This window comes from Mustela erminea, chromosome 1 (genome assembly GCF_009829155.1).
Source record: "Mustela erminea isolate mMusErm1 chromosome 1, mMusErm1.Pri, whole genome shotgun sequence".
NCBI lineage: Eukaryota > Metazoa > Chordata > Mammalia > Carnivora > Mustelidae > Mustela > Mustela erminea.
Genome location: NC_045614.1, coordinates 23,895,451 through 23,919,299, shown reverse-complemented (window position 1 = coordinate 23,919,299; position 23,849 = coordinate 23,895,451). Strand labels below are relative to the sequence as shown.

The following is a 23,849-nucleotide window of genomic DNA, read 5'->3' as shown; positions in this document are numbered from 1 at the left end:
CTTTTCAGAAAGGGGGCAGGATGGGTTCCATGAGGTTGGAAGGGGCATGGCCAAAGGACATAAGGGATTCCAAAGAGCAGGCTCTGAAGGAGAGTCACCATCCAGTTCTTCAGCTTCATTCATAAGGGTCTGGTACCACCCGAGTGGCATGAGGGGCCGGGTGTCCCAGGCTTTTGCCAGGATCTTGCTCCTACCTGTCGAGTCAAGGCTGCCCTTCAAATGCTAGCAGCTCGGGAGTCATGGGCGGCATTCTCATGGGTAACTGTGAACATTTATGAAGACAATCCTGGACCGTGGCATGTATGGCTTGCTTTAATTTAATCCTGGTTAACAATCCCGTGAAGCAAAAATATACCACCATCTACGTGTTAGACACGGGCTATGAGGATCCTAGGGAGTGAGCTGCTCACCCGGAGACATCAAGCTGGTGACTGGGGAAACTGAATTCAAATCCAGGCCCATCTGACTCCAAATCCCACACTCCCCTGCTCCACTGCACTGCCTGGGGCCAGGGATGCCCCTTCCCAAGCTGCCTCAATAAAATCCAGGTTTTTGCCTTCCTTGAGGTGGCCCTGGGTCCAGGAGCATAGGGACATTTCAAGGCGCAGCTTGGGGCACTGACAACCCACCACAGCAGACGACGGGGGATTTGCACATTCAAAGAAATGTTCCAGTCCCTGCTAGAAACGTCCCCAGCAGCTTTAATTAGGCAACAGTTGCAGTCCATCGATGCCTGATGCTCACTGGGCAGGCTTACTGTTTTATATGTGGAAAACGAGGAAAGGGTCGGAACTTCCGCATCAGGGAAACGATGAAAGACTGAGAGCATTTCCAAAGTCACGTGAACCCAAAGGTCAATGCGGGGCGTGGGGGGGGGCAGGTGGGAAGGCGGGGGGTAAGCAAAGAAGCAGCTGAGAAGTATTTGTGGCATTGGCGAGAAGAGCCTGCAATGTCCACTGAAGGAAACCATGACTATGAATTTCAGGGCATCAAGACCCTGTCAACACAGCTAATCCCTACGGATGCTGACTGAATGCGCCTTCGATGACCAAACAAGTGCCCTGTGCAAACCGTGTCAGCCTCCAGCAGGCCAATTTGTCCTCACATTACACACTCTGCTGGCCCTGTTGCTAGACACCCTGATTGAGAATCTACGGCAAGTGTCCCCCAACCCGGCGAGGGCTAACACAGCATGGTTAATAAGTCAACAGAATTCAGAAACCACCACCGGATTAGGAAGGCAGGTTTTTTTTTTTTTTTTGGTGCCCTGGACTCCAAGCAGATTAAATAATCAGAAAGGCCGAGCCATCGGGGTCACGTTTGAATGCTACAGCTGTTCACGGAGGTTTGACAAACATTCTTTCTGGGGCTCGTCGTCTGAATGGGAAAGGCCAGGATGATCCTGGGGAGGCTGACACTTTAAGAAAGAAGAGGGGACACTGTCAAAAGGCCCTCTTATGGAAAACAATCCCAGCCAGATGGAGACAGGGGCGGGATTGCTTAAATACGTGGTCCCTGAAAGCGACAACAGCGTTCAGCGTGACAGCAAAGCTTGTGCTGGAATGACAAGCTGGGCTCTGAGCTCGCCATGCCCTCCGCGTGTGGATCTGCAGATTAAGAGAGGTGGGCTACGCCTTCCATGAGAAAGCCTGTGGAGACTCAGCCATGAAAGGTGAGCCATGATTAGTCCCCTCACGCCTTAGAAAAGTTCTCTGTCCCTGAGAGGAATTGGGGGGGTGCAGAATGGGGTGCCCTCAACAAGGTATCTGTGGGAAACTTAACCGTGAGGTTTTCTTTCTCTAAAACCCAAACATATTAAAAATGTCTCTAGTGGGGGTATTTATGTTTGTGCCATGTTGGGTCAGAAGAAGGGTGTGGGGACAAATATCCCCAGCCACGATGGGATACGCAGTTGGCATGTCATGGGCCATTTCATAGAAAATCCAGAGCTTCAAGTTGGAGTTCATATATCATCCCGTTGGTCAGGCCGGGGGAGTGGAACTAAAGGAAGAATGAGCAAACTAGCCCCAGGTTACAAAGACAAAACCTGTCATTAATAGATTAGTGAATTCTGTGGAAAACTAGTTCTCTGGTTAAGATTTGATTTCGTGCAGATAACTGATGCTTGAGACCCACAGCCAGGAAGGTGCACTGGCTCTGAAAGCCGTTTAGGTTATTTGCAAAATTATAGAAAGGAAAACAAGGACTTTGCTCCTTTGTATTTTGGAACGGGGAAGGGGACTATGATGTTCCGCATCCCTTGAGCTAAACTAAACAGAGCAGAATCTTCAGAAGGCTCTCCAGGTATCTTCTCTGTTGCCTTCAGTGCCATTTCCCACCCGTAGAGAATTAAACGGTCTAGGGCATTGGATGGCCACCTTATCTATTTCCCTCATTAAGACCAAAACCGCACAAACAACCTCTTCCGAGCGCTTTCTTCATGAGTAGATAACTATCTTGAGTTTTAATTATTATTGCATGGCCTTGTGAATTCTTCTACTAATTTCACAAAATGTTCTTGACAGATATTTGCCACATTTTGAAATTCAAATCCCAGGAAAAAAAGCAGGAGGTCATGTAGCTACTCCGGAGAATGATCTAGAAGTATCTAAAAAAAAAAAAAAAAAAGGTCAACTCAGCGTCCTCTCTGAGCCCTGCCAGGAGGCTCCTGTTGACGCTGGAGACCCTCTTTGTAATTTCTGCATGGACAAGTTGTCCTGGGCGAGGATGTCCTCTGCAGCATCGCTTGTAGTGAAGGAAAATGGCAGCAACTCAAACGTCCATCAGTAAGGGGGCTAAATATTAAATCTGGCATGGTGTGACCAGGGAGTGGCCTCTAGTATTTAAAAGGAATAAATGAATTCTCTCTGGATCTAGGTGGATAGATCAGTTTGAGTGAACAGAATACATGGCAAAATGAGACATGCTAGTGACTATATGTGTGTCGAGTTTTAAAAGCCACTACATGAAACATTATGTACTCTGCTTGTGTGTGTAAAAGTTTGATGGGTAGTAAAGCACAGCCTGAAAGGATCCTGACAGACTCTGGAAGCTGAATGGGTTCAAATCAGGATTCTACTATTCACCACCTATACGACCTTGGGCAAGTGGTTTAGCTTCTCTGTGCCTCAGTTCCCTCACCTTTATAATGCAGACATAATGGAACCAGATTTACAAGGTTATGAGGATTAAATTAATATACATAATATAACATTATATATAATTATAATAAATGTATTAACTGCTATTATAATATATAATAAATAGTGGTATATAATTATATATTTTAAATATATATTACAATATATAATACAGTAATATTATATCATTATAAATAATATATAATTATATATAATATTAATTAGTTACATATATATAAGTAATATAACATTATAATGCCCTTATAATGGTGCCTGGTTCAAAACCCTTGCTACATGACTATCTGCTATTGCTGTTATTATTATTAATTTTTAAGATTTTATTTATTTATTTGACAGAGAGAGAGCACGAGTAGGCAGAGAGGCAGGCAGAGAGAGGGGGGAAGCAGGCTCCCTGCTGAGCAGAGAGCTGGAGGTGGGGCTCAATCCCAGGACCCTGAGATCATAACCTGAGCTGAAGGCTGAGGCTTAACCCACTGAACCACCCAGGCGTCCCTATTGCTGTTATTAAGCATTGTTGCTTTTTTCTAATAGGCCTAGAGGGATAGGTCAGTAATGGTGGGGGGAGGGGACTTCGTATTGGAAAACATAACTTGGGAGCTAATCAAAGGGATTGCAACTGTATCAGGAATGCTTCGTTTCTTTGAGTTAAAAGAAAAAAAGATGAAAAATATGCCAACCTATGAATGACTGACAGAACTGTGTTATGGGAATACGGGTGTTTATTACATGCTTTTCTGCGCTTTAAAAATTTTTTTTTCTTTTTTTGCCTTTTTAAAATCTCTTGAATAAAAAGGGAGACGGTCACTATTCACAGAATTATCAAACCTGCGAAGACGCAGGTCAACTCGCCCAATCCGTTCTCTGCTCGGCAGGGAGCCTGTTTCCCGCTTCCCCCTGCCCCTGCCTGCCTCTCTGCCTACTTGTGATCTCTGTCAAATAAATTAAAAAAAAAAAAAAATCTTCAAACCTGCCCAATGCAAGATGGCAACCATTAGCACCATGTAGCGAATTTAAATTTAAAATTAATTAAAATTAAATGCAAATACAAATTCAGTTCTTTGATTGCAGTAGTCACATTTCAAGAGCTCGGTCGCCACACGTAGCTAACGACCGCCATCCTGGACAGCAGATGAAGTCATTTCCATCCCCACAGCAGGTTCTACTGGACAGCACTGATCTGGAGCTTCCTTTTCCAGAAATGTGACTCTCCGATGGGCCTATCATTTTTCCAAACCCCTGGCCTCAAATAACTCTGCCGCACCCTACAACAGGCAAGGCCCCCCCCCACCAAGATATTTTTCATCTTTCTCTGTGTTATTGACCCCATGGGGATGTACCCTGGACAGCCCGACTTTTTTAAGGATGGGAATGAAAGAAGCTCTCCTACAGGTTGTAGAAGGTGTTCGCCGTCCCAGAGTCACCTTACTTGTGATTTTAAAGGGGAACACACATGCAGACACCGCTTACAAACTGGCTTCACATCTCCGTTCCTTTTTGTCGGTCGTAGGTGAACTGCTTCTGCTTTGGGGCACGTTGGCCCTGCTCCGGCTGGCAGGCAGCTGCCCAGAGAAGTGCCGCTGCCGCTCCTCCTCACGATCCGTAGACTGCAGCCGGCAGGGGCTGGCTGAGGTCCCTCAGGATTTGCCTCCGCAGACTCAAACGCTGCTCTTGCAAGACAACCAGATAGGCCAGCTTCCTGCATTTGCGTTTAGGTCAGTGCCACAGCTCACGACCCTGAACTTGGGCAACAATTCTCTTTCGCATCTGGCCGCCGGGGTTTTCCATGGACTCCAGCACTTGCAAGTCTTGAACCTGACCCAGAACTCCCTGCATTTTCTGGAAAGCAGGCTTTTCCACTCCCTCCCACAGCTGAGGGAGCTTGATTTGTCATCAAACGACATCAGGCACCTTCCCACATCCCCCGGGAAGCCTTGGCAGAACCTGACCGTATTTGCAGTTCAACAAAACCAGCTTCAGCACCTTGATCGAGCGCTCCTGGAATCCATGCCCAGAGTGAGGCTTTTACTTCTCAAGGACAACCTCTGGAAATGCAATTGCCACTTGCTCAGTCTTAAACTCTGGCTGGAGAAATTTATCTATAAAGGTCAGTCACGTCCATTTGGAACCCTCCATCTGTGTGTTACCAGCCTAGGATGAACCTCATCTCTTGTCAGCATTAGAAGGGATGTTGAGGAGTGTGCGAGGGGCCCATGTAAGCTTTTCCACACTGAGGTCATTTCAGGGGATGGCAAGAGAGGCAGTGAGTCATTAGAGGGTGTTTAAATTCATAATTCATCTACAAATACGGTTCACGGAGACAACTTTCCACTTAGTGATTAACCACATTATTTATCTGAGAGTCACAGGCCCTTAAGAAGGAGGGAAATTCACTCCTTGAATAATTGCTTGGCTCCAAAGGGACACAAAATTCTAACGTTCAGGTGTGATCCAGCATGGTCTCTCTCCTTGGGATTTCTCCCCCTGTGTATGCTTCTACCAATTTGATAGCTACAAATCTTCCCTGAGATTATCCCTTCTGCTTTAGCCTATACCACTGTTACTGAAATTGGCTGCCCTCTCTAAAGTCGCTTACTATTTTTTAATCAGATGATAAAAATCAAAGCAAAAGAATCTAGAGTATTAAAGATGAGGGTTCTGGAAATCACACAGGAGTCACCAAACTACAACCCAAGAACCCAATCCAGCCCATTTCCTGTTTTTGCAAATATTTATCAGAACACATCTACGCTGACTTATATCATGTATTGTCACCAGGGCAAAGCTGAATGGTTGTGTATGGTAAAGCTTAAAATATTAACTACTTGGCTCTTTATAGAAAAGTCTTCCAACCCCTTCTAACTCAATGCTAGTCTATAACCAATGGGAAATGGAAGCCCAGAGATGATCAGTGACTTCCTCAGGATGGCAGAATAGAAGCACAGACAAGAACAGAATGACTGTTGGATCTGGGCCCCACATTCTTCCCTGTACATCAAAGTGCTTCTTTCCTCTTAATTTTCAAGCATCATTCATTCATTCCTGTGCTTGAATGCTGCTTATGAGCCAGGTGCTTTTCTAGACAACGAGAAAAGGTGAACAAGAAAATCTCTACCAACATGAAGGTGACGCCTGGTAGCAGAAAAAGGCATTAAATAAGATAGCCAATTGATACCCAAGTTCGGACAGCGCTTGGTGCTAAGGGTACGAGGAGGCAGAGTGAGGGGAGAGACAGCGGCGGGACGGGAGTTTGGTTTCAGATAGGAAGGGAAGGGAAGACTTCTCCGAGGAGATAACATGGGTGAGCAGCCCCTGAACAATGCGGAGAAATGAGCCGTGAGATAATGGGGGGAAAGGACAGAAATTGCAAAGGGCCTGACCGGCGACTAAGCTTGGCTTGACTGAGGGACAGAAAGAGGCACGCGAAGGGGTGAGAAGAAAAGGGACAGAACGAGCGGGCAGAGAGGAGGCAGCACAGGTCCACGTAGGCATGTGCAGAGCAGGGGGAGTCATTCGGGTCTTATCTTAGATGAAATGGAAATCTCTTGAAGAATTTTAGTCCAGGGAGCACGATCTAATTACATTTCAGAAGGTGACTCTGGCGACTCGAGGGAGAGCAGACGACAGGCTGCAGGAGAAGCAGCAAGGGGATAAGGGGAGAAACGGATCTCAGTCACCCGGGGAAGACAAAATGGCAGCTCAGATCAGGGTCATGAGAAATGATCATCTTTGTGGATGTATCTGGAATACTGAGCGGATAGCAATTGTGAATGGCTTGGAATGGGAAATGAAGGAAAAAAGAAAAGAGTCTATCATGGGAAACTGGTCCTGCAAGGATTAACCACATAGTGATGTCAGGAGCTGAGCAGCGGCGGACTGGGAGGCGGGGTCTTGGTCCTGCATTCTCTGGCAAGTGGGCAAGTGCATGGGGGAGATGGTAAACCGAGAGTTGAATCTGGGGCAAGTTAAGTTCGGGGTGCCCTTTCCTTTTCCAAGGGGTGCTGCTAAGTTGCTGGCTGTATGTTTGAGCCTGTAACTCGGGAAGATCTCAGAGCTAACGACATGAATTAGGGAGTCATTAGAGACTGGACGGTTGCAGCAGTTACACAGAAGGAAGGGGAAGAGAGCACAATGTGAGCTCAGATATTCAATATATTTTTTAAAGATTTTATTTATTTATTTGACACACAGACAGAGATCACAAGTAGGCAGAGAGGCAGGCAGAGGGGGCGGAGAAGCAGGCTCCCCGCTGAACAGAGAGCCCGATGCAGGACTCAATCCCAGGACCCTGAGATCACGACCTGAGCTGAAGGCAGGGGCTTAACCCACTGAGCCACCCAGGGGCTCCAGATACTCAATATTGAGTTAAGAGTCCCTCTCAACAAAATAATAGCAAATAGCCTATCCCTAGCCAACTAATCTTCAAGCTGACCTACAAAGGGGGTGCATAGACTGTGGCAAAAATCATTCTTGTAGGGCATTGCCAATAAAACTTTTCCCACCTAGAGGTGGAGTGGGTTTAGCTGTTGTGTTCTGACTAAATGCTAAGCATAAGTCAAACCATTGCAGAAAGAGCTTTCACAGAGGAACATTTCTTTACAAAAGACCGTTTCCAGGTCCAGGACACTAGAAGCAACATGAGCTAGAAGATAGGAAATCGTTCCCCTACTCTGCCACAAACTCACTGATGACCTTCAGACAAATTAATGCTTCCTCCTACCACCCAGCTCTCAGCGTCCCAGGTGGAAGGTGACAAGGGGAAGCTAGAGAGATCCGAGGCCCATTCTGGTTCTCAGACTCCCTGAGGAATAATATATTCCGCGTAAGGCAAAAATAGGAATTGGTCAAGACCTTGTTCTTTTAAAGTTTAGATCCATAAATACAAATAGTAACAGCATTAGTCAAGACAGGCTGGCTGATATGACACCCGTATCGGTGTCACAATAAAAATGTCTGTTGCTCACTCGTGTTAGACCCAAGGGAAACCGAGGATTAGGGCTGGGTCCCACGCAGTCGTTCAAGGACATAAGCCCCTTCCAGCTTCTGATGCTGCCCCTTTACCACATGGCCTCTAAGGTCACCACCAAGTGGGCACAGATCACATGGAGGATGAAGCAAGGGGCATTCTGTGGTCTGAAAGTGGCATTCCTCGGTTCCAGGGGCCACGGCTCCGTCTCCAACCTGACTACAGAGAGTGGGGAAATCTTGCCTTCCTGTGGGCCCAACAGCCAAAACACATGCTCTGATGCATACCCACTAAATGACTCCTTTACAAAAGCATGCATAGAGATCTTGTGATAAGTATTGCTCTCTCTCCATTCAAGAGTAAACAAATCCTCTTCATGTCAAAGCCGACGTTGAGCTAGTCCTTGTGCTGAGTACCTGACCTGCTTCACCTAGCTGAACCTCAGGGTGATCTCGTGAGATGATTTTTCATTATCACCCCCCTCTCCCACTTTCCAGATGGGAAGCAGAGGCCAAGGATGGTCAAGTATCTTGCTTAGGGTTACAAAGCTAAGTAAGAGACTCCAGATTTGAATCCAGTTTCTGCCAAGACGCTGGTAAAGAGCTACCAGTGGCCAGATGGGGGATAACGAGGTCTCGACAAGTTGGGACTTCTTTCATTATCAGCTTCCATGGTTCTAGAAGGGAGGGGGACCCACAAGCTGGGGTCATGGTTGAGGAGATGGTGGTGCAAGGCTGAGAGATGAATCCTGAGGTGAATCCACAGGTGGTCATGGAGCTCTTGGTGGCTACAGCCCCTGACTTCCAGCTGTGCCCCAGGCTCTAGTCTGTGTACTTCGTCGGCACTGTGGGTCCCAAGGCCACGTCTCCCACCCTAATACTGATCAGCAGGAGGCTTGAAACTGGAGAAGATAGTGCTTAAGCCCGGAGTGATTGGGTGAACCAGCCCAACTAGGAATGAATCAATGGCAGAAATGCTGGTCCCATAGCACACAGCCTTTCTTCCCCTTGGGGGAGTCTCTGTGTTCTCTGGCCATGTTGAATATTGTCACTTCTTCTCAAAGCCCCACACTCCATTTCAGTTTCTCTGGTCTTCTGCCTTACAACAGGTTCCTGGGCAGACGCATGAAATGGTCCCTGAGGAAGGGATCCTTAGTCTCAGCCTAGCCTGACGACACCTAGGGCCACCCCACATCTCTGGCCTCCTGCATGTCAGCTCAGGAAAGGAGAGAACTCCTCAGTTACGTTTTTGCTTTTGAGTGGGAGCTCCTGCCTTAAGGAAATCATTGAAAAAACTAGAAGGGGCCTAAGTGATTCTAACAGTAGGTGATTCAGTTCCAAGCAGTGGGGACAAAAAGGTGTGGGTTAAATATCGCCAAGCCGCTAATCCTGGAGGGACCTGGACCATGATAATGAAGGTACTACAAAGTGGCCCCATCTAGTCAGAGGACCTCAGCTTAGGAGGCTCAGATGATAGACAGAAGGCATTCCACAAACTGAAGAGCTGTGCAAAGGAAGGTTATAGTAACTGCTGTGACCGTCTCCCCCATGGGCCTTTCTGGTATAATTTCATAATCCACCTGTGGTGTGGACAAAGGCCTCCAATCTGACTTGGCTAAAAGCGGTTCCAGGCTTCACAGTCCTCCTGGAGAAGGAGTTCATGGCCACCAGGGGAGCTGAGCCACAGGTCATGCAGGCTGGGTTCTGCCCAGTCAAAGGGCTACACTGAGGGTCCTTGTGTTAACTCTGCTGACCTCAAGAGGCTCCAGGGGGGAGGGGGAAAGGAGAAGAAGGTAGGAGAGGCAGTGAGCACAGTGGGAAAACTGGGATGGGGTTGGGTTTGAGTGCTGAAAAGGGCATGGGTTGGGTTTGAGTGCTGATCTGCCCACTAATGACCTACCTGGGTGACCCTGGACAATAATTACCCATTAGAGCAGAGCTGTGAGGACTTATCAAACAGCGCTCTGTAAACTCTCAAGTCAGATACAAACATAGTGTTTTTATGGCCAAAAAAAATGTAGTCAGAGAAGTTAATTTGCCTGAGATAGTAAATCAGTGGTCCTATGTGGCCAGAACAAACTCTGTTAGTTCAGTGCTCTTTCTAGAAAACAACTACTAAGCACCCAAATCCACCCTTGAACAGCACAAGTCTACACACCTGAGGAAATCAATCACCTTACAGACAGTGGAAACTACTCCAATAACGTGTTGGAAAGTTCGGAGCTCAAATTACTGAACGTTCCAAGGCCTGAGGAGACATGTTAATTGTACTTAATCCCACAAACTAAACTAATATTACCGTCAAAGATACACACACACTCAAAAGGCCACTGACCTCCCCACCTGGCATCACCCAAGAATATTGGTAGACACACAGGGTCCTCGTGATGAGGGCACAACATCACAACAGAGGACATCTGCCATACTTATTTGCTTTTGTTTTTTAAAGGGGGAGTAACAGACAGTGTCATCTGTGCGTCACCAGACACCTGGAAGGGAGAGGATCTCCTGAAGATCCCTCATGAGCTGTACCAGCCCTGTCCTTTCCCTTCTCCGGACATAGGCTCCTCCAGGGGGCAGCAGCTGGGTTCTGCCCACCGGCCTGTTCCCGCGTCTCCCGAGAGCCACAGTTTGGGGGAGCGAGACCCCTCAGAGTGTGAGCTCAAACCCAAGCCGAAGCCGGCCAGCCTGCGTCACGCGGTGGCCACCGTCATCATCACAGGGGTTGTGTGCGGGATCGTATGTCTCATGATGTTGGCTGCAGCCATCTACGGCTGCACCTATGCGGCCATCACAGCCCAGTACCACGGGGGACGCTTGGCTCAGACCAACGAGCCTGTGAAGACGGAAGGAAAAGAGCTGTATGCCAGCTCACCAGCCTGAGGACCTCCGTCTCAGAAAGAAAGCATCATCTCCTGCCAGAGAATGAGTCTGAGTAGGGCTGATGCTAAGATCTCATCTTGTTTTTCTCAAAAGAAAAAAAGAAAAAAAAAAAAAAAAAAAGACCTGTCCGCATAAATATTCCCCGGGGAAAAAAAATTATATCGTGATTTTTAAAATACCGCATTTGAAATAGAGATGACACTTGTGCTCTGAGTCTGAGAAGTCACTGCAATTACTCTATGTGCGGGAAGGCAGGACGGGGGGAGGGGGGAGGGGAGATCCCCCTCTCCCGTACTCTCCCCTGCATTAAGCTGCTTTAAAAGAACAACAGAAACACAAACACACGTGCTAGTCGGCATTCCTGGGAGCTTTATGGTCTTTTGGAAAAGTGCCCAATTTTGAGTGCCTGGGAAGAAGCTGGCAATCTTACCCGAGGGGCACTGAATGCTTCTATAATTCAAATTCATGTGAGATTGGTGATACTTTTAGATGTTGTGTATGTTATATATTTAATGGGAGAGTCTGTTGGTTGGGAATTGCAAAGCTTGCCACAAGAGTCAGATTATATTTAATTTTCTAAATCAGAAAACCATTTGGGGCTTTCTAGGCCACAGAGGAAGAGGAGGGTCCCATGTCTGGATAATGGGACTCAGGCCCAGGGTCTGGGGAAGTTTTCTGATGCAAGGGTAAATAACATATAAACAAACACAAAGAGGACGGGGAGTTGGAATCCGGGGCACATGTTCTGAAAGGCTGTATCCACCGGGCTATTGGAACCTTCCATTTATAACTCTTACAGCAGGAATGAATTTAGGTTGGGCTGAGAGCAAGATAATGGCTTGTGTGTATCTCTATCTACACACACAGGGCACGGAGTGCACAGACTTGTACAGCCGCACCCACACATAAACATACTGGGAGCAATCAGTTTACCCACTAATGAAATGCAGCCGTGGGCACGGTGGACGCCGGCGCTGTTGACCACCACCCAGACTGTCTACTCAACACTCCGGGAGAGGAAGTAGGAAGGAAGTCTGCAGAGAGTGGAAATTATCAAGAGACTCAGGATAGGTGGCAGCAGGCATCCTGAACATTATTTAGGTTGAGGTTTAAAAAAAAAATCAGGTGTGGCTTGCTTTTCTCCACAGGCGCAGTCCTGAAGAGTTGCATGAGAAGTGAATTTTTGTAAATTAAATCATCATTTTAATGCAGTAGGGGAGCTCGCTATTTAAAGGAGCCTTTCATGGAATCTTTCTGTAATGGCAATAATTGGCTCCAGATTTCTGCATTTTGTAAATGTGCATTTTCTCATGCTAGGTTTTCTTAAAATGTCATCTACCTGCTCTCTTTCATGATGCCCTGTCTCATGCTTAGAGTCACCTGTTAGTATTAAAATCGTTTCACAGAGAGGAGTTAAGGACACGTCAAAAGCAAAGAATGGCAAATATAGGGTCAGCGGTCCCTCCAGAGGCCTTGACAGACATCGCTAATCAATCCCAGCACTCCTCCCAGCTGAGCCCTGATGCAACACAGATGCCTTCTTAAGACAGCACTATAGGCAACCAGAACGAATCAATTGGAATCGGTTCAAAGGATGAAACACATTTGCCATTCAGGGTGCTGGCTCTACATTCACTCCTTCAGGCCATGTAAAAATCAGTTTGGATCCTAAATTAGTAGTCCATTCCCTAACCTGGAATGCAAATGGGAGGTCCCCACAAGCAGCATTTTCTCCCTGTCGGATGAAGCCAGAGCCTCAGCCAATAATATAAAGAGGCTGTGGGAAACACTGAGGAACTCACCATAGCCTACCCCACGGGACACACACAGATGCGCCCCTAAATATCAGACAGGCCATCTACACCTGTCCACAGGGCCTCACATCTAGTGTGGGCACTGCACACTGCAAGCTAAAGATAGCAATTTTGCTACATGGTTTGGGGGGTGGGGGTGGAATGGGCAGTATCAACATTGTTGTTCGTTTTTTTCTGAATGTTAAAATAAACTTCGATACGTTGAGGAGTAGATTGAAAAAATTAGCATGTTTTCAGATCAAGCCCAGACCCCAGAGAATATAGTCCCAAGCACTGGTGCCTCCTTTCTGCTCTGTGTTGGGTGGCTCTTCTGTAAGTATGGCTGAACATCCAGTCTCAGGACAGAATGACTGCTTTCCAGATGGGGGAAAAAAAAAAAATCATTCTTTCCTTTGCCCCGGACTGGAAGTCCTTGGGCAAGAAGGCAACATGACAAAGGAAATTTAGAAGATCTTTTTATATGTCATCCCCATGTCCTCAATTCACCAAATGTTTCTAGATCTCATGCTAGGTTCCAGGCATGGTGAGAGGTGTTCCCGTGAGCGTTTGTCATGTAATCCTGGCAACTAGCACTAAGATCCTTGACCAGGTATTACGTAAACTGGGAGCTACCAAGGCCAATAACACATGTTCCCTTTTGCTACTGAGACTTCAGATGGTGAGTGCATAGGGCTCTGCCAGAGGTCTGTTGATACCGCAGGTCAACCCCCTCCCTCTGCCCACAGTGGGTATATGAGAGACCTTCCAGTACACCGCAGAAAACCTGGAGTGAGACTAGACTCCTTGCTCATGAACACCCATGTCCTGTTAGGTTTCTAAGTACAGATGATAACTCAGGCAAACAGATTCCTGTTTTAGGATGAGTCTTTACGGAAAATGATTTAAAACAATGCCCAAGTATATTCAGATTTCTATCTTTTGCCTACAGTCACCACAAACAGCAGTTGGCAATGAAAATAATTACGTACCCTGAAATGTCAACAGCCTCTCGGCACAGAAAAATAGAAATCAAATTGTTTAGACGAACAAATGCAGAGTTATCACTTGTTAATATGAGAAATGAAATGTTTTAACTATAAAAAACATTGCAGATGAAAGACCCAATTTGCAGGGTATTCTGTGAGAACCGCAAATTATCTTTCACAAGGACTACAGCTCATGAGGGGTAATTTGAAAACGTCTCATGGATTATTTTCAGCTGCTTATCGCTGCTGTCATATTCATAAATTCCCCTCGACAAATGCCCTTCTACTATAGAGCCTTGCTGAGCGATCGCTGTGAACAAAATTCGTGAAGAGTATTGATAGTTTCTGAAAAAACCATCTAAAATACTGTTTGTTTTTTTTTAAATCATATTTAGTAGAACAGCATGACTATAGACTAGTGATTTTTGTTTTGCCAGAGATCACAAACTCACAACAGCCGGACACAACAGATGTTGTAACTGTTTGAAGTGAGGCATATAAAAAGGAAGTATGAAGAACATACCCTGCCACAGAAATTGTAGAGAAAGTGTCAAATCAATACCTGAAAAGTGTTTTTTTTTTTAAGATTTTATTTATTTATTTGACAGAGATCACAAGTAGGCAGAGAGGCAGGCAAAGAGAGAGAGGGAAGCAGGCTCCCCGCTGAGCAGAGCCCAATGCAGGGCTTGATCCCAGGACCCTGGGATCATGACCTGAGCCGAAGGCAGAGGCTTTAACCCACTGAGCCACCCAGGTGCCCCCAAAGCTTTTAAAACTAAGGTGAGTATCCCTGACTTGCAAGAAGAATGCTGTGCTTAAGATGTATAGAACATCAACAGACAACTTGGGTGTTTAATTTTTCCTTGCAAAAATGCAAGACTGAGAAGTGATTCACATGATTTCCTCCTGGAGGTTCATAAAAATCGAATCTCATTACCTGTGTTAACCAAGTTACCCCAGAAATAAGACACTATTGTCTTAGATCCTAAATGTCAAAGGAAGTGGACAAATCAGTTTCTAAAATAATCTGTCTGCAGCACACATTAATATGATCATACAACTGTTAGAAACCTATAACTTTCAATTGGAAATCAGGAAATAACTGTTTCTGGTTTGGTCAAACCCACCAATGCTATATCCATTGCTAAATGTTATTGGACAGAAATCTACCAGCAAATGATATTCCAAACTCTACATGGCATCACTGGGATGTGGTTTATATGCATAACTTTAGGGAACTATTTTGTTTTCTGTTTTGATGAAAATGCTTGCCTTTCTTTCTTTCTTTAATTGCAATGAAGTCTCAAAACCTCATTCCATTTGGAGAACCAGCTTCATGGTCTACTACTCTCCTTTCAGATTCTTTTTTTTTTTTTTTAAGATTATATTTATTTATTTGAGAGAGACAGAGAGAGCACAAGCGGGAGAGGCAGAGGGAGAGGGAATCTCAAGCAGACTTCCCTCTGAGTGTGGAGCCTGTTGTGGGGCTCGATGCCAGGACCCTGGGATCATGACCTGAGCCCAAACCAGAAGTCGGATACTGAACAAACTGTGCCACCCACATGCCCCTTTCAGATTCTTAACTGGAATACCCACACATACTTTTGACTCCACTGATACTAAATATTCATTTAGATGGACAGGACGTCACTGAATTACAAAGGTCCATCAAGAAGACCCAGACGATTGGGCACTGAGAAAATCCCTCAAGAGCATTTAGTCCAGGCTTGGCAAATGTGGGACAATGTGAGAACCAGCCTCCCTACCCATGTTAGACATTGCTAATAGGTTATGGCAAATTGATCTTCTGAGCCCCACTATGGCCTCAAAATCATTTCAGTTCTGTTTTCTGGGTTCCCAGTACCAACCAACTGGAGTTAACAATAAAGATTAAAACTATCTCTTACTCTGATATATTTCTATGTTTATTTTACAAAGAGAAGCATGGAAATGGAACAGGACTTTTCCAAAGTCATACAGGTAATTGGGTATAGGCTTGACAAGTGCAGCTTCAGGATAATACAAGAATAATACAACCCCCTCCACCATTCTTCATGCATTCTGTGTGAACCACAGTCTCAGGATTATGGCATTATTATATTAATTGTAATAACACATTCAATGTTTATTAAACACCCAATTTTGTGTCAGTTTTTCCCCAAGTGTAATATTTTCATTTTTTCTAAGCCTCGTATTAACCAAATCATGTAGGTATTTCATGGCTACATTACAGAAGAAAGACAATCACTGGATTTGGGTTATGTGTTCAAGGCTGTAACACTAGTAAGTAGTGGAGTAGGAATTTGGATGTGGGTCTTTCTAAGGCCAACACCCAATAACAATTTATGGGATGTGACAGGTTTGAAGAAGTCAGAGTTGGGATCCTTTCCTAGCACTGCCAACACCTACCTTAAAATATGGCAGAGAAAAGAAACCCAACCACCAGGCAGTGTGTCACTGTCAGGACTCTGGTCTCACCAAGACCCAGGAAACCAGATGAAAAGCCAAGAAAAATGAAGGTTCTTATATCAACCATGACCCTACTGAGCTGGTGAAGATGTTCTTAGAATGGGAAGAGTAGAAATTCAGCTGTACTCTCCTGCAGCTACTTGAGAAAATGATGAAATTGAGTACTGCCTATTAAGTAGTGTTTCTCATGAGTACAAAGAAGAAGAAAAGTTATGAGGGTCTAGAAATTGGGAATGTTGCTCATGATATCCAAGTCTCCAGGAGGGATGCCCACTAGCCAAAGAAGAGATATGACCATGAGATAGATGAGAGGAATGCAAAGGAAGAAAGTCTACACCACCCAGTCTTACTCTGGAGTCTTTCCTCTGAGACAGGGGACTCACAAACCAGAGGGAAACCATTTCCTCTCATGGAAGAAGTCTGCGGACATTTAACTCGTACAATATCTGCCATGAAGATCTTGCTGTATTCCTCCATGAGAGAGGAAGAATCTCAACAATAATAGCATATAATAGGATGATACAAGCAAGGGAGGACAGTAAGATAAGCATAGTTTAGAGGCTACAGTTTTTATCTACTGTTTCTTACAAGGAATGAAAACAACAGATAACTTTGGTTCACCTGAGTAGTCAGATCACATGGGATCTCTTACCCATCCTGCAATGCCACTCTAGATGGAAGACATTTAGACACTGGATGTTTGTTTAGAGGCTGTGCATATCAAGATAGTTTTCTATCTTAGCCTCCAAAGAGTAATCTGAAGTCAACGATAAGGGACACTTAAGGGGAAGTCATTCATCTTGTTCAGTGGCAACCATCCCACATTGTAATGGTGGTGAAAATTAAGAAAGAAACCTAAATAGACCCTCCTAAAAGATATTAAAAGAGAGAGAGAGAGAGAGAGAGAACAAAGGCAGCACTGCCCACAAGATGCAGAAGAAGCATGAAATATCTATTTTAAAAACATACCCTAGTAAAATTTTTAAGTTTCTGATTAGATTTGGTGTCATTATACCCACTCACATTCCATTGGCAACAACAAGCATCTGACTAAGTTCAGAGTTTAAGGAAGCACAGAAGCATACAGCTCCAAAAGGAAGGCACAGTGATTGACATGGCAATGGGCAAGGATATTAGGTCCCTTTATAAGAAAAAAGGGGTAAATAATTGCAAACAATCATAAAATATTAATGAATAATAAAATACTAATGATGAATAATAGTAAATAATAAATAAAAATAAATACATAACTAAGTAGTAAATGAATAAAATAGACCACGGCCACCATCAGAGGTACAAAGGAAACATTGTAACATATTGAATCAGTGATACAGAATACCTAATAGAGAATATTAACTCCAGGAATATGGGAAGAAAGAAACCGAGCTGAAAGCAGTAGATGATGATAGAAATGAAGGAGCAAATGTGAAGCACTAACATATGGATAATTAGTTTTCCTGATAAATAGATTAGAATTTATCAGAGAAGGAAAGAAAGTCTGAGGAGGTATCTTTTCTGAGCTAAAGAAAAACTCCAATTATATAGATAAAGAAAAGCTTCCTATAAGAGAGATTGATGAAAAAATCTTATAAGTTAATCTAGCTTAGTGCTTGGTACATGAAAGTCTCAATCAGTGTATATTAGAAAAAAAAAACATATAAACAAAATAAATAGATCCTGGTAAAAAATTTTCAAGTTTTAAGGAACAAATTAAAAATTCTGGAATCCAGAAAGCAACCAAACAAATAAAAAATAAATGAAACTTAACAAGGAACAAAACTAAGACTGCAGTTCTCAAATACATAATGGTTCAGGGAGCGTGCCACCTACCCATGGCTTTTGAAGAAAAATGACTCAAGAGCTACTTTAATTGATTGAAGGACAAATTATGAAAAGCAAGAGGAAAGGGGAGAATGAGAAGGAGAGCAAGAAGATCTTAAAAACATGCCATTCAAGTGCCAGTGAGAAGCACTAAAGTCAGTTAAAGTCAGAGTTAAGTCTGAGTGATTTCGCTAATATGATTACAAAACAATGCAAAGTCAATAATTTGACACATTTCTAAGCACCTTCTGCATGCCAGTCAATTTTCTAAGTATCAGAGATGAAGAATATAATAACAAATATAAAGTATATGCTCCATGGAACCTAACATCTCACAGAAGGAGAAGATAAAGACATATAAAATATATATCAGGTGGTGGAAAAGCAGGTGTATGGGGCACAGAGTACTGGAGATAATGGGAGAAGAAGAGTTTCTACTTGATACGTGGTGATCAGGAAATCCCTCTCATTAAACAGTTGAGCAGAAACTTGAAGGAAAAGATAGTCAGTGGTGAAGATATCTAGAGGAAAACTGTCCCAGGGAGAAGGCACATCAGGTGCAAAGGCCCTGACATACAAGTTTAATGCGCTTGAAGAACAAAAAAGGGCAGTGTGGCTGAGTGAGTAAAGGCGGAAGTAGAAAGAGCTGAGGTTACAGGGTAATGAGAAGTCGAATGATGTAGGACCCTGTGCATTGTGAGTTGACCTGTGGAGACAGCCACATGGCAAGGAAGTAAAGGAATCTGCTGACCAACAACCGTGAGGACTGAATGCTGCTCTGCCTCTCAGGAGTGAAAGTGGAAGCATTTCCTCTGTTTGTTGAGCCTTCAGATGAGACCACAGCTCCAACAACATTTTCACTACAGCCCCATGAGAGACCCTGGCACAGTACTTGGATTGTAGCCTTTGTGAGGGACCCTGAATCTGAGGACTTATCTAAACTTGACCCAGATCCCTGACTCACAGAAACTGTGAGATAATGAATATTTGCAGTTTGGATTCCATAATGTAGAAGTTATAGGTAGCATCAAAGAGAAGCACTTCACGGTGGATGAAACCTGTCTGGGGTGGGTTCTGGAGAGAATATGGGGTCGGGGTGGGGGGTGTGGGATGATCCTACAGGACAATAGAGCAAGAAATGCATGAGGCAAATAAAATAATTCAATAACAAAATAATTTTGGCTTTAAATCCTGACTGTATCAGTACAAATCTGGGAGTTGGTAGGAGTAAGTTAGTGGATCAAAAGCATAAAAAAGGACCATAAACTACAGATTCATTCCAAAATTTCTTTTCTTTCTTTTTTTCGTTTTTTTGTTTTTTTTTTTTGTTTAAAGACCATCGTATACTCCCATCTGCCTCAGCCTGTTCACATATAATTTGGTCTCGAAGTAGGAATGACAAGCTGGTCTCATGCAGAACTTTTTATCCAGAATAGAACCCAGGAGCTCAAGGTGGGCACAGACTTTGGGAGGCCATGGGAATTCCAAGTCTTTGACCAGCACTGTCCCTTGCCCACCATCAACTGGCCAAAGCATTTTTCATGAATAGGAGAATTCTCAGACTGACTGTCAGAGTATTTATACTCCCGCTGAGGACTCTGCTGATGCCTGTCCCTCTCTTCCGGGGAGGGGAGTTTCACATCAGCTCATTTATCCTCTGTGGGCACATCACTTAGCATGAGTCACATATATTCTAGTCTTAAACAAGATCAAAATCCCAACAAGGTCACTAGGAGATTTGCCTGGATAAAGGCATCTAAATAAATCCCCAAATCTCTCATGAGCCATGCTGGGAAAAAAACAATCCCATAAACTGTTTTCCACCAAAGCATGTGAGGGCACCTCCAATGCTCTACCAAGCATTATGCTGATTACACTGTTCAGAGGTTTATAAACTAGAGCAAAGATTAAGTAAATCACTATCTTGACTGACAACGAAAGCATATATTTTTAGAAGGCTTGGGATCTTTGATTGGGATTTCTGTGTAACCGCATATCCAAAAACATTAGGCACAACAGATAGGCACCTTCTGATAACATGAATCTCTGTCTTCAACATTTAGTTACATAGCCTCTGATTTAAATATCCACTTCATTTTGATAAGATAAAAAGATGGTGAAATAAGTGAGTCAACAAATTAGTGTTTTATGTTTTGTTTTGTTTTTTAAATAGATTATGGCATATTTTCATCAAAGCAGAAGTTGGCAACCTTTTCCTATAAGGGTCCAGGTAGTCAACATTCCTGGCGTTGTAGTCTGAATGTTTTCTATCCAATTACCGACCTCTGCCATTTTAACAGGAAAGAGTACAAAGACAGTAAGGGCATAATTGTATTTCAATAAAATGTTGTTTACAAAAACAGCTGGTAGATATCAGAAAACTACTTATATCCAGAATATGTAAAGAACTCGTATCTCAACAATAAAAAGACACATAACATAATTGAAATATGGGTAAAGGATCTAAAAAGACATCTTCCAAAGAACAAATCCAAGTAGCACAGGAAAAATGCTCAGCATAACTAGTTATTAGGGAAATGCAAATCACTTCATACCCACTAGGATGGCTAAAATCAAGAAGACAGATAACAGCAAGTACTGCTGAAGGTGTGGAAAAATTGGAACCCTTATACATTGCTGATGGGACTGTAAGATGATGTAGCTACTTTGGAAAACAGCTTGGTAGTTCTAGAAAATATCAAATACAGAGTTACCACATGACATCAAAATGCCACTCTTCGATGTCTACTACCCAAGAGAAATGGAAATAGATAGCAACACATAAACATGCATATGAATGTTCATATCAACATTGGTAATAATAGCTAAAAAATGGGAACCCAAATGTCCATCAGCTGGTGAATGGATAAACAAAATGGCGTATGTACACATGATGGAATACCATTTGGCAGTAAAGAAACAAAGTATTGACATATACTATAATATGGACTGACCTTGAAAGCATTAAGCTAAGTGAAAGAAGCTAATCACATAAGGCCATGGCCTGTGTGTTTCCCTATATCTGCGAAGTCCACAATAGGCAAATCCATAAAGACAGAAAGTAAATTTGTGGTATACTGTGGCTGGGATAGGGAATAGGATATCAAGAATGAGAGTGTGTATGTACAAGGGGTTCTTTCTGGAATGTTGAAATTATTCTAAATTCATTTATTTATTTATTTATTTATTTGAGAGACAGAGACAGCACAGCAGGGGTTGAAGCAGAGGGAGAGGGAGAGAGAGGCAGACTCTGCACTGACCATGGAGCCCAATGCAAGGGTCCATCTCCCAATGGTGAGATCATAACCTGAGCTGAAACCAAGCGTCAGAGGCTTAACCAACTGAGCCCTCCAGGCACCCTGAAATTGTTCTAAAATTAGATTGTGGTGATGGTTGCACAACTCTGTGAATACACTAAAGTCCAATAAACTGTATCCTTTACATGGGTGAATTTTATAGTGGGAAATATATCTCAATAAAACTATAAAAAAACAAAGCAAAATTGGCTGCAGCCCAGATGTGGTCCCATGGGCTATAGTTGGCCATCCTCTGCTCTGAGGCACAGGTACCTGAAAATGCATGTCTCAAAGTTTTGTGAAACATGTCAAGATAACGGAACGGCATTTTCTGTGCAAGTTTTCACAGAGAACAGCACGTGGCTGTAAGCATGGGCGGGTGAGTAGTGGTGGGTGTAGCCAGCAGTACAACAGAAGCAATGATAATTTAGCTGCTACTCATTGTCAAGCCCTGTATCTATATTTATAGCAAATTTATTTCTCTTGACAGGAATCCCCTTGACAGGGTCCCCTAAAACCAGATAGAACCTGGGTGTAAGTTATTCCCCATTATTGGTAAATCTCTTCCCTTGTCTGTGATGATAAAACTAATCTCCCTCTTCAAAAACGAGGTTGCTTTAGAAACCCAACTGAAGCCCCCATAAACCTCATTTTATAAGAGAGGTGAAAAGGCCCTGGGCTCACTTCCAAAGCCTTGGTTCACGTTGGCTTTAATGCCCAACTCACACCCTGACCTCGAAGAGAGGAGTCTCAACTTGCCGATTCAGAATGCACAAGCCGGGCATGAGGACCTGTTATCTGAAAATTCTGCCACTGATTTTTGGGTGGAGGATACGCTGGAGCTTTTGATAAGGTTTATAAAAGGACAGCGACTCCTGGCAGTGAGTATCCTGGGGAGTTAGCACACCGGGATCCGGTTTCTCAAAACTCTGGGCTATTTTTACTCCTGGAACAGGAATCCTTACCGTGCCCCCCCTCCCTGCCTACGGTGGTATGCGGAGCAGCTGTTCTATGTGGCGACTTGAAATACAGCACAATTGGCAGCCCCGCCATTAACCCATTTCTGTGATGTTTGCTATTGTCAGTCATACTGGCTTAGACCTCTTTGTGCCCTTGCATTGTTGCTATTTGTCAGCTTAAAAAAAAAAGAGCAGAAAACCAAATACCAAACACATAAAAAGCCTCACCTCGTAGCTGACATTTAGAACACAGACCTGCCTTGGGTGCCCCACCTCTCCCTGGGTCATCTGCCAACCTGCCTGTTGGTCCTGCTTCAAGATTGCACTAAATACCCCTGACACCTGAGATGCTCGTCTGTGTCTCACAGCACCCACCTGGAACGTGGCTACAACATGCAGGAGAGATCTCACTCAAGATTCTTGAAGTGGTTCCGTCTGCCTGGAATGCCCTTCCCGCGGATCTGGGCATGGTGGCTGCATCTCGCCCCCTGCAACGCGCTGCTCAGGTCAGGCCTTCCCTGACCTGCCCCAACCTTCAGGCTGGAGAGGCACAGCTCCGCCACACAGCCAAACAGACATGGGTGAAGTAGAGCACGCATCTCTGCCTTTGACACAGCCAGCATCACCTCCTCTCTTTACCCTGCTCTGTTTTCTTTTTTAAGATTTTAAAAATTTACTTACTCATTTGCGCGTGCCAGAGAGAGAGAGAGAGAGAGAGAGCGCGCGAGCGAGCGAGCGAGCGCGAGCGCGCATGCGCATGCGTAGGGGGGAGGGGCTGAGGGCGAAGCGGACTCCCCTGCTGAGCAGGGAGCCTGATGGGGGACTCCATCCCATGACTCCGAGATCATGATTGGAGCAGAAGGCAGAAGCTTCACTGGTTGAGCCATTAGGCGCCCTAACACGGTCAATTTTTTAAAGTATTTACCACTCTGGGGCCCTTCTTCTCGCCCCCCTCCTCCCATTTCTCCCATCCCTGCAATACGTGTCTGTTTCTGTGCATCCCACACAAACGGAGCTCTCCATTGGCAGCAGCTGGGTCTTTCTCAGTGTTTTCGGGGAGTGCTGTGGCCTTTGGGTGGAAGGATTCTTCACTGGGCAGCTGTCACCCCAGCCTCCAGGTGCGACGCCATGCCAACAGCGCCCTGCTAGTGTTATCAGCCAACAACCCTCCAGACACTCGGCAATGACCTCGAGGGTGCTTGTTCCCAGTGATGTCCCCAGCACTAGGTCCACAGTACGTGCTAGATTTACATGTATTGAAAGATTTAATTACAGAATGAAGAAATGGAACAAGATTTTTTTTTTTTTAATAAATGGGCCTATAAGGGAAAACATTTTGAATCTGAATTTTTTTTTTTTAAAGATTTTATTTGTTTATTTGACAGACAAAGATCACAAGTAGGCAGAGGCAGACTGGGGGGGCGGGGGGGGGGGTAGGGGGCAGCAGGCTCCCTGCTGAGCAGAGAGCCCAATATGGGGCTCCATCCCAAAACCCTGAGATAATGACCTGAGCTGAATG

General features: G+C 44.4%; 2 protein-coding genes across 5 annotated transcripts in view; one reads left to right on the top strand and one right to left on the bottom strand.

Moving 5' to 3' along the window:
- The window catches only part of CACNA2D3 (calcium voltage-gated channel auxiliary subunit alpha2delta 3), an 854,557-nt gene that overhangs the window by 132,308 nt on the left and 698,400 nt on the right, over positions 1-23,849 (bottom strand). The gene's annotated exons all lie outside the window — the stretch shown is intronic.
- On the top strand, positions 1,144-11,112 carry LRTM1 (leucine rich repeats and transmembrane domains 1). Of its 2 annotated transcripts, none has more exons than XM_032322641.1 (3): positions 1,144-1,672; positions 4,669-5,265; positions 10,573-11,112. In XM_032322641.1, the coding sequence occupies exons 1-3, from the start codon at positions 1,666-1,668 to the stop codon at positions 11,004-11,006; spliced, it is 1,038 nt and encodes a 345-aa protein (XP_032178532.1). In that variant the 5' UTR covers positions 1,144-1,665; the 3' UTR covers positions 11,007-11,112. The 2 variants fall into 2 exon arrangements, with proteins under 2 accessions (XP_032178532.1, XP_032178522.1); XM_032322631.1 differs by lacking the exon at positions 1,144-1,672 and adding an exon at positions 4,511-4,560.

Bases quoted from the DNA above. Each gene is read 5' to 3' on its own strand.
- LRTM1 (XM_032322631.1), top strand. From the start codon at position 4,524: ATGGGAATGAAAGAAGCTCTCCTACAGGTTGTAGAAG. The intron at 4,561-4,668 runs GTGTTCGCCGTC...TGTCGGTCGTAG, and splicing joins TCTCCTACAGGTTGTAGAAG to GTGAACTGCTTCTGCTTTGG. The intron at 5,266-10,572 runs GTCAGTCACGTC...TGTTTTTTAAAG, and splicing joins GGAGAAATTTATCTATAAAG to GGGGAGTAACAGACAGTGTC.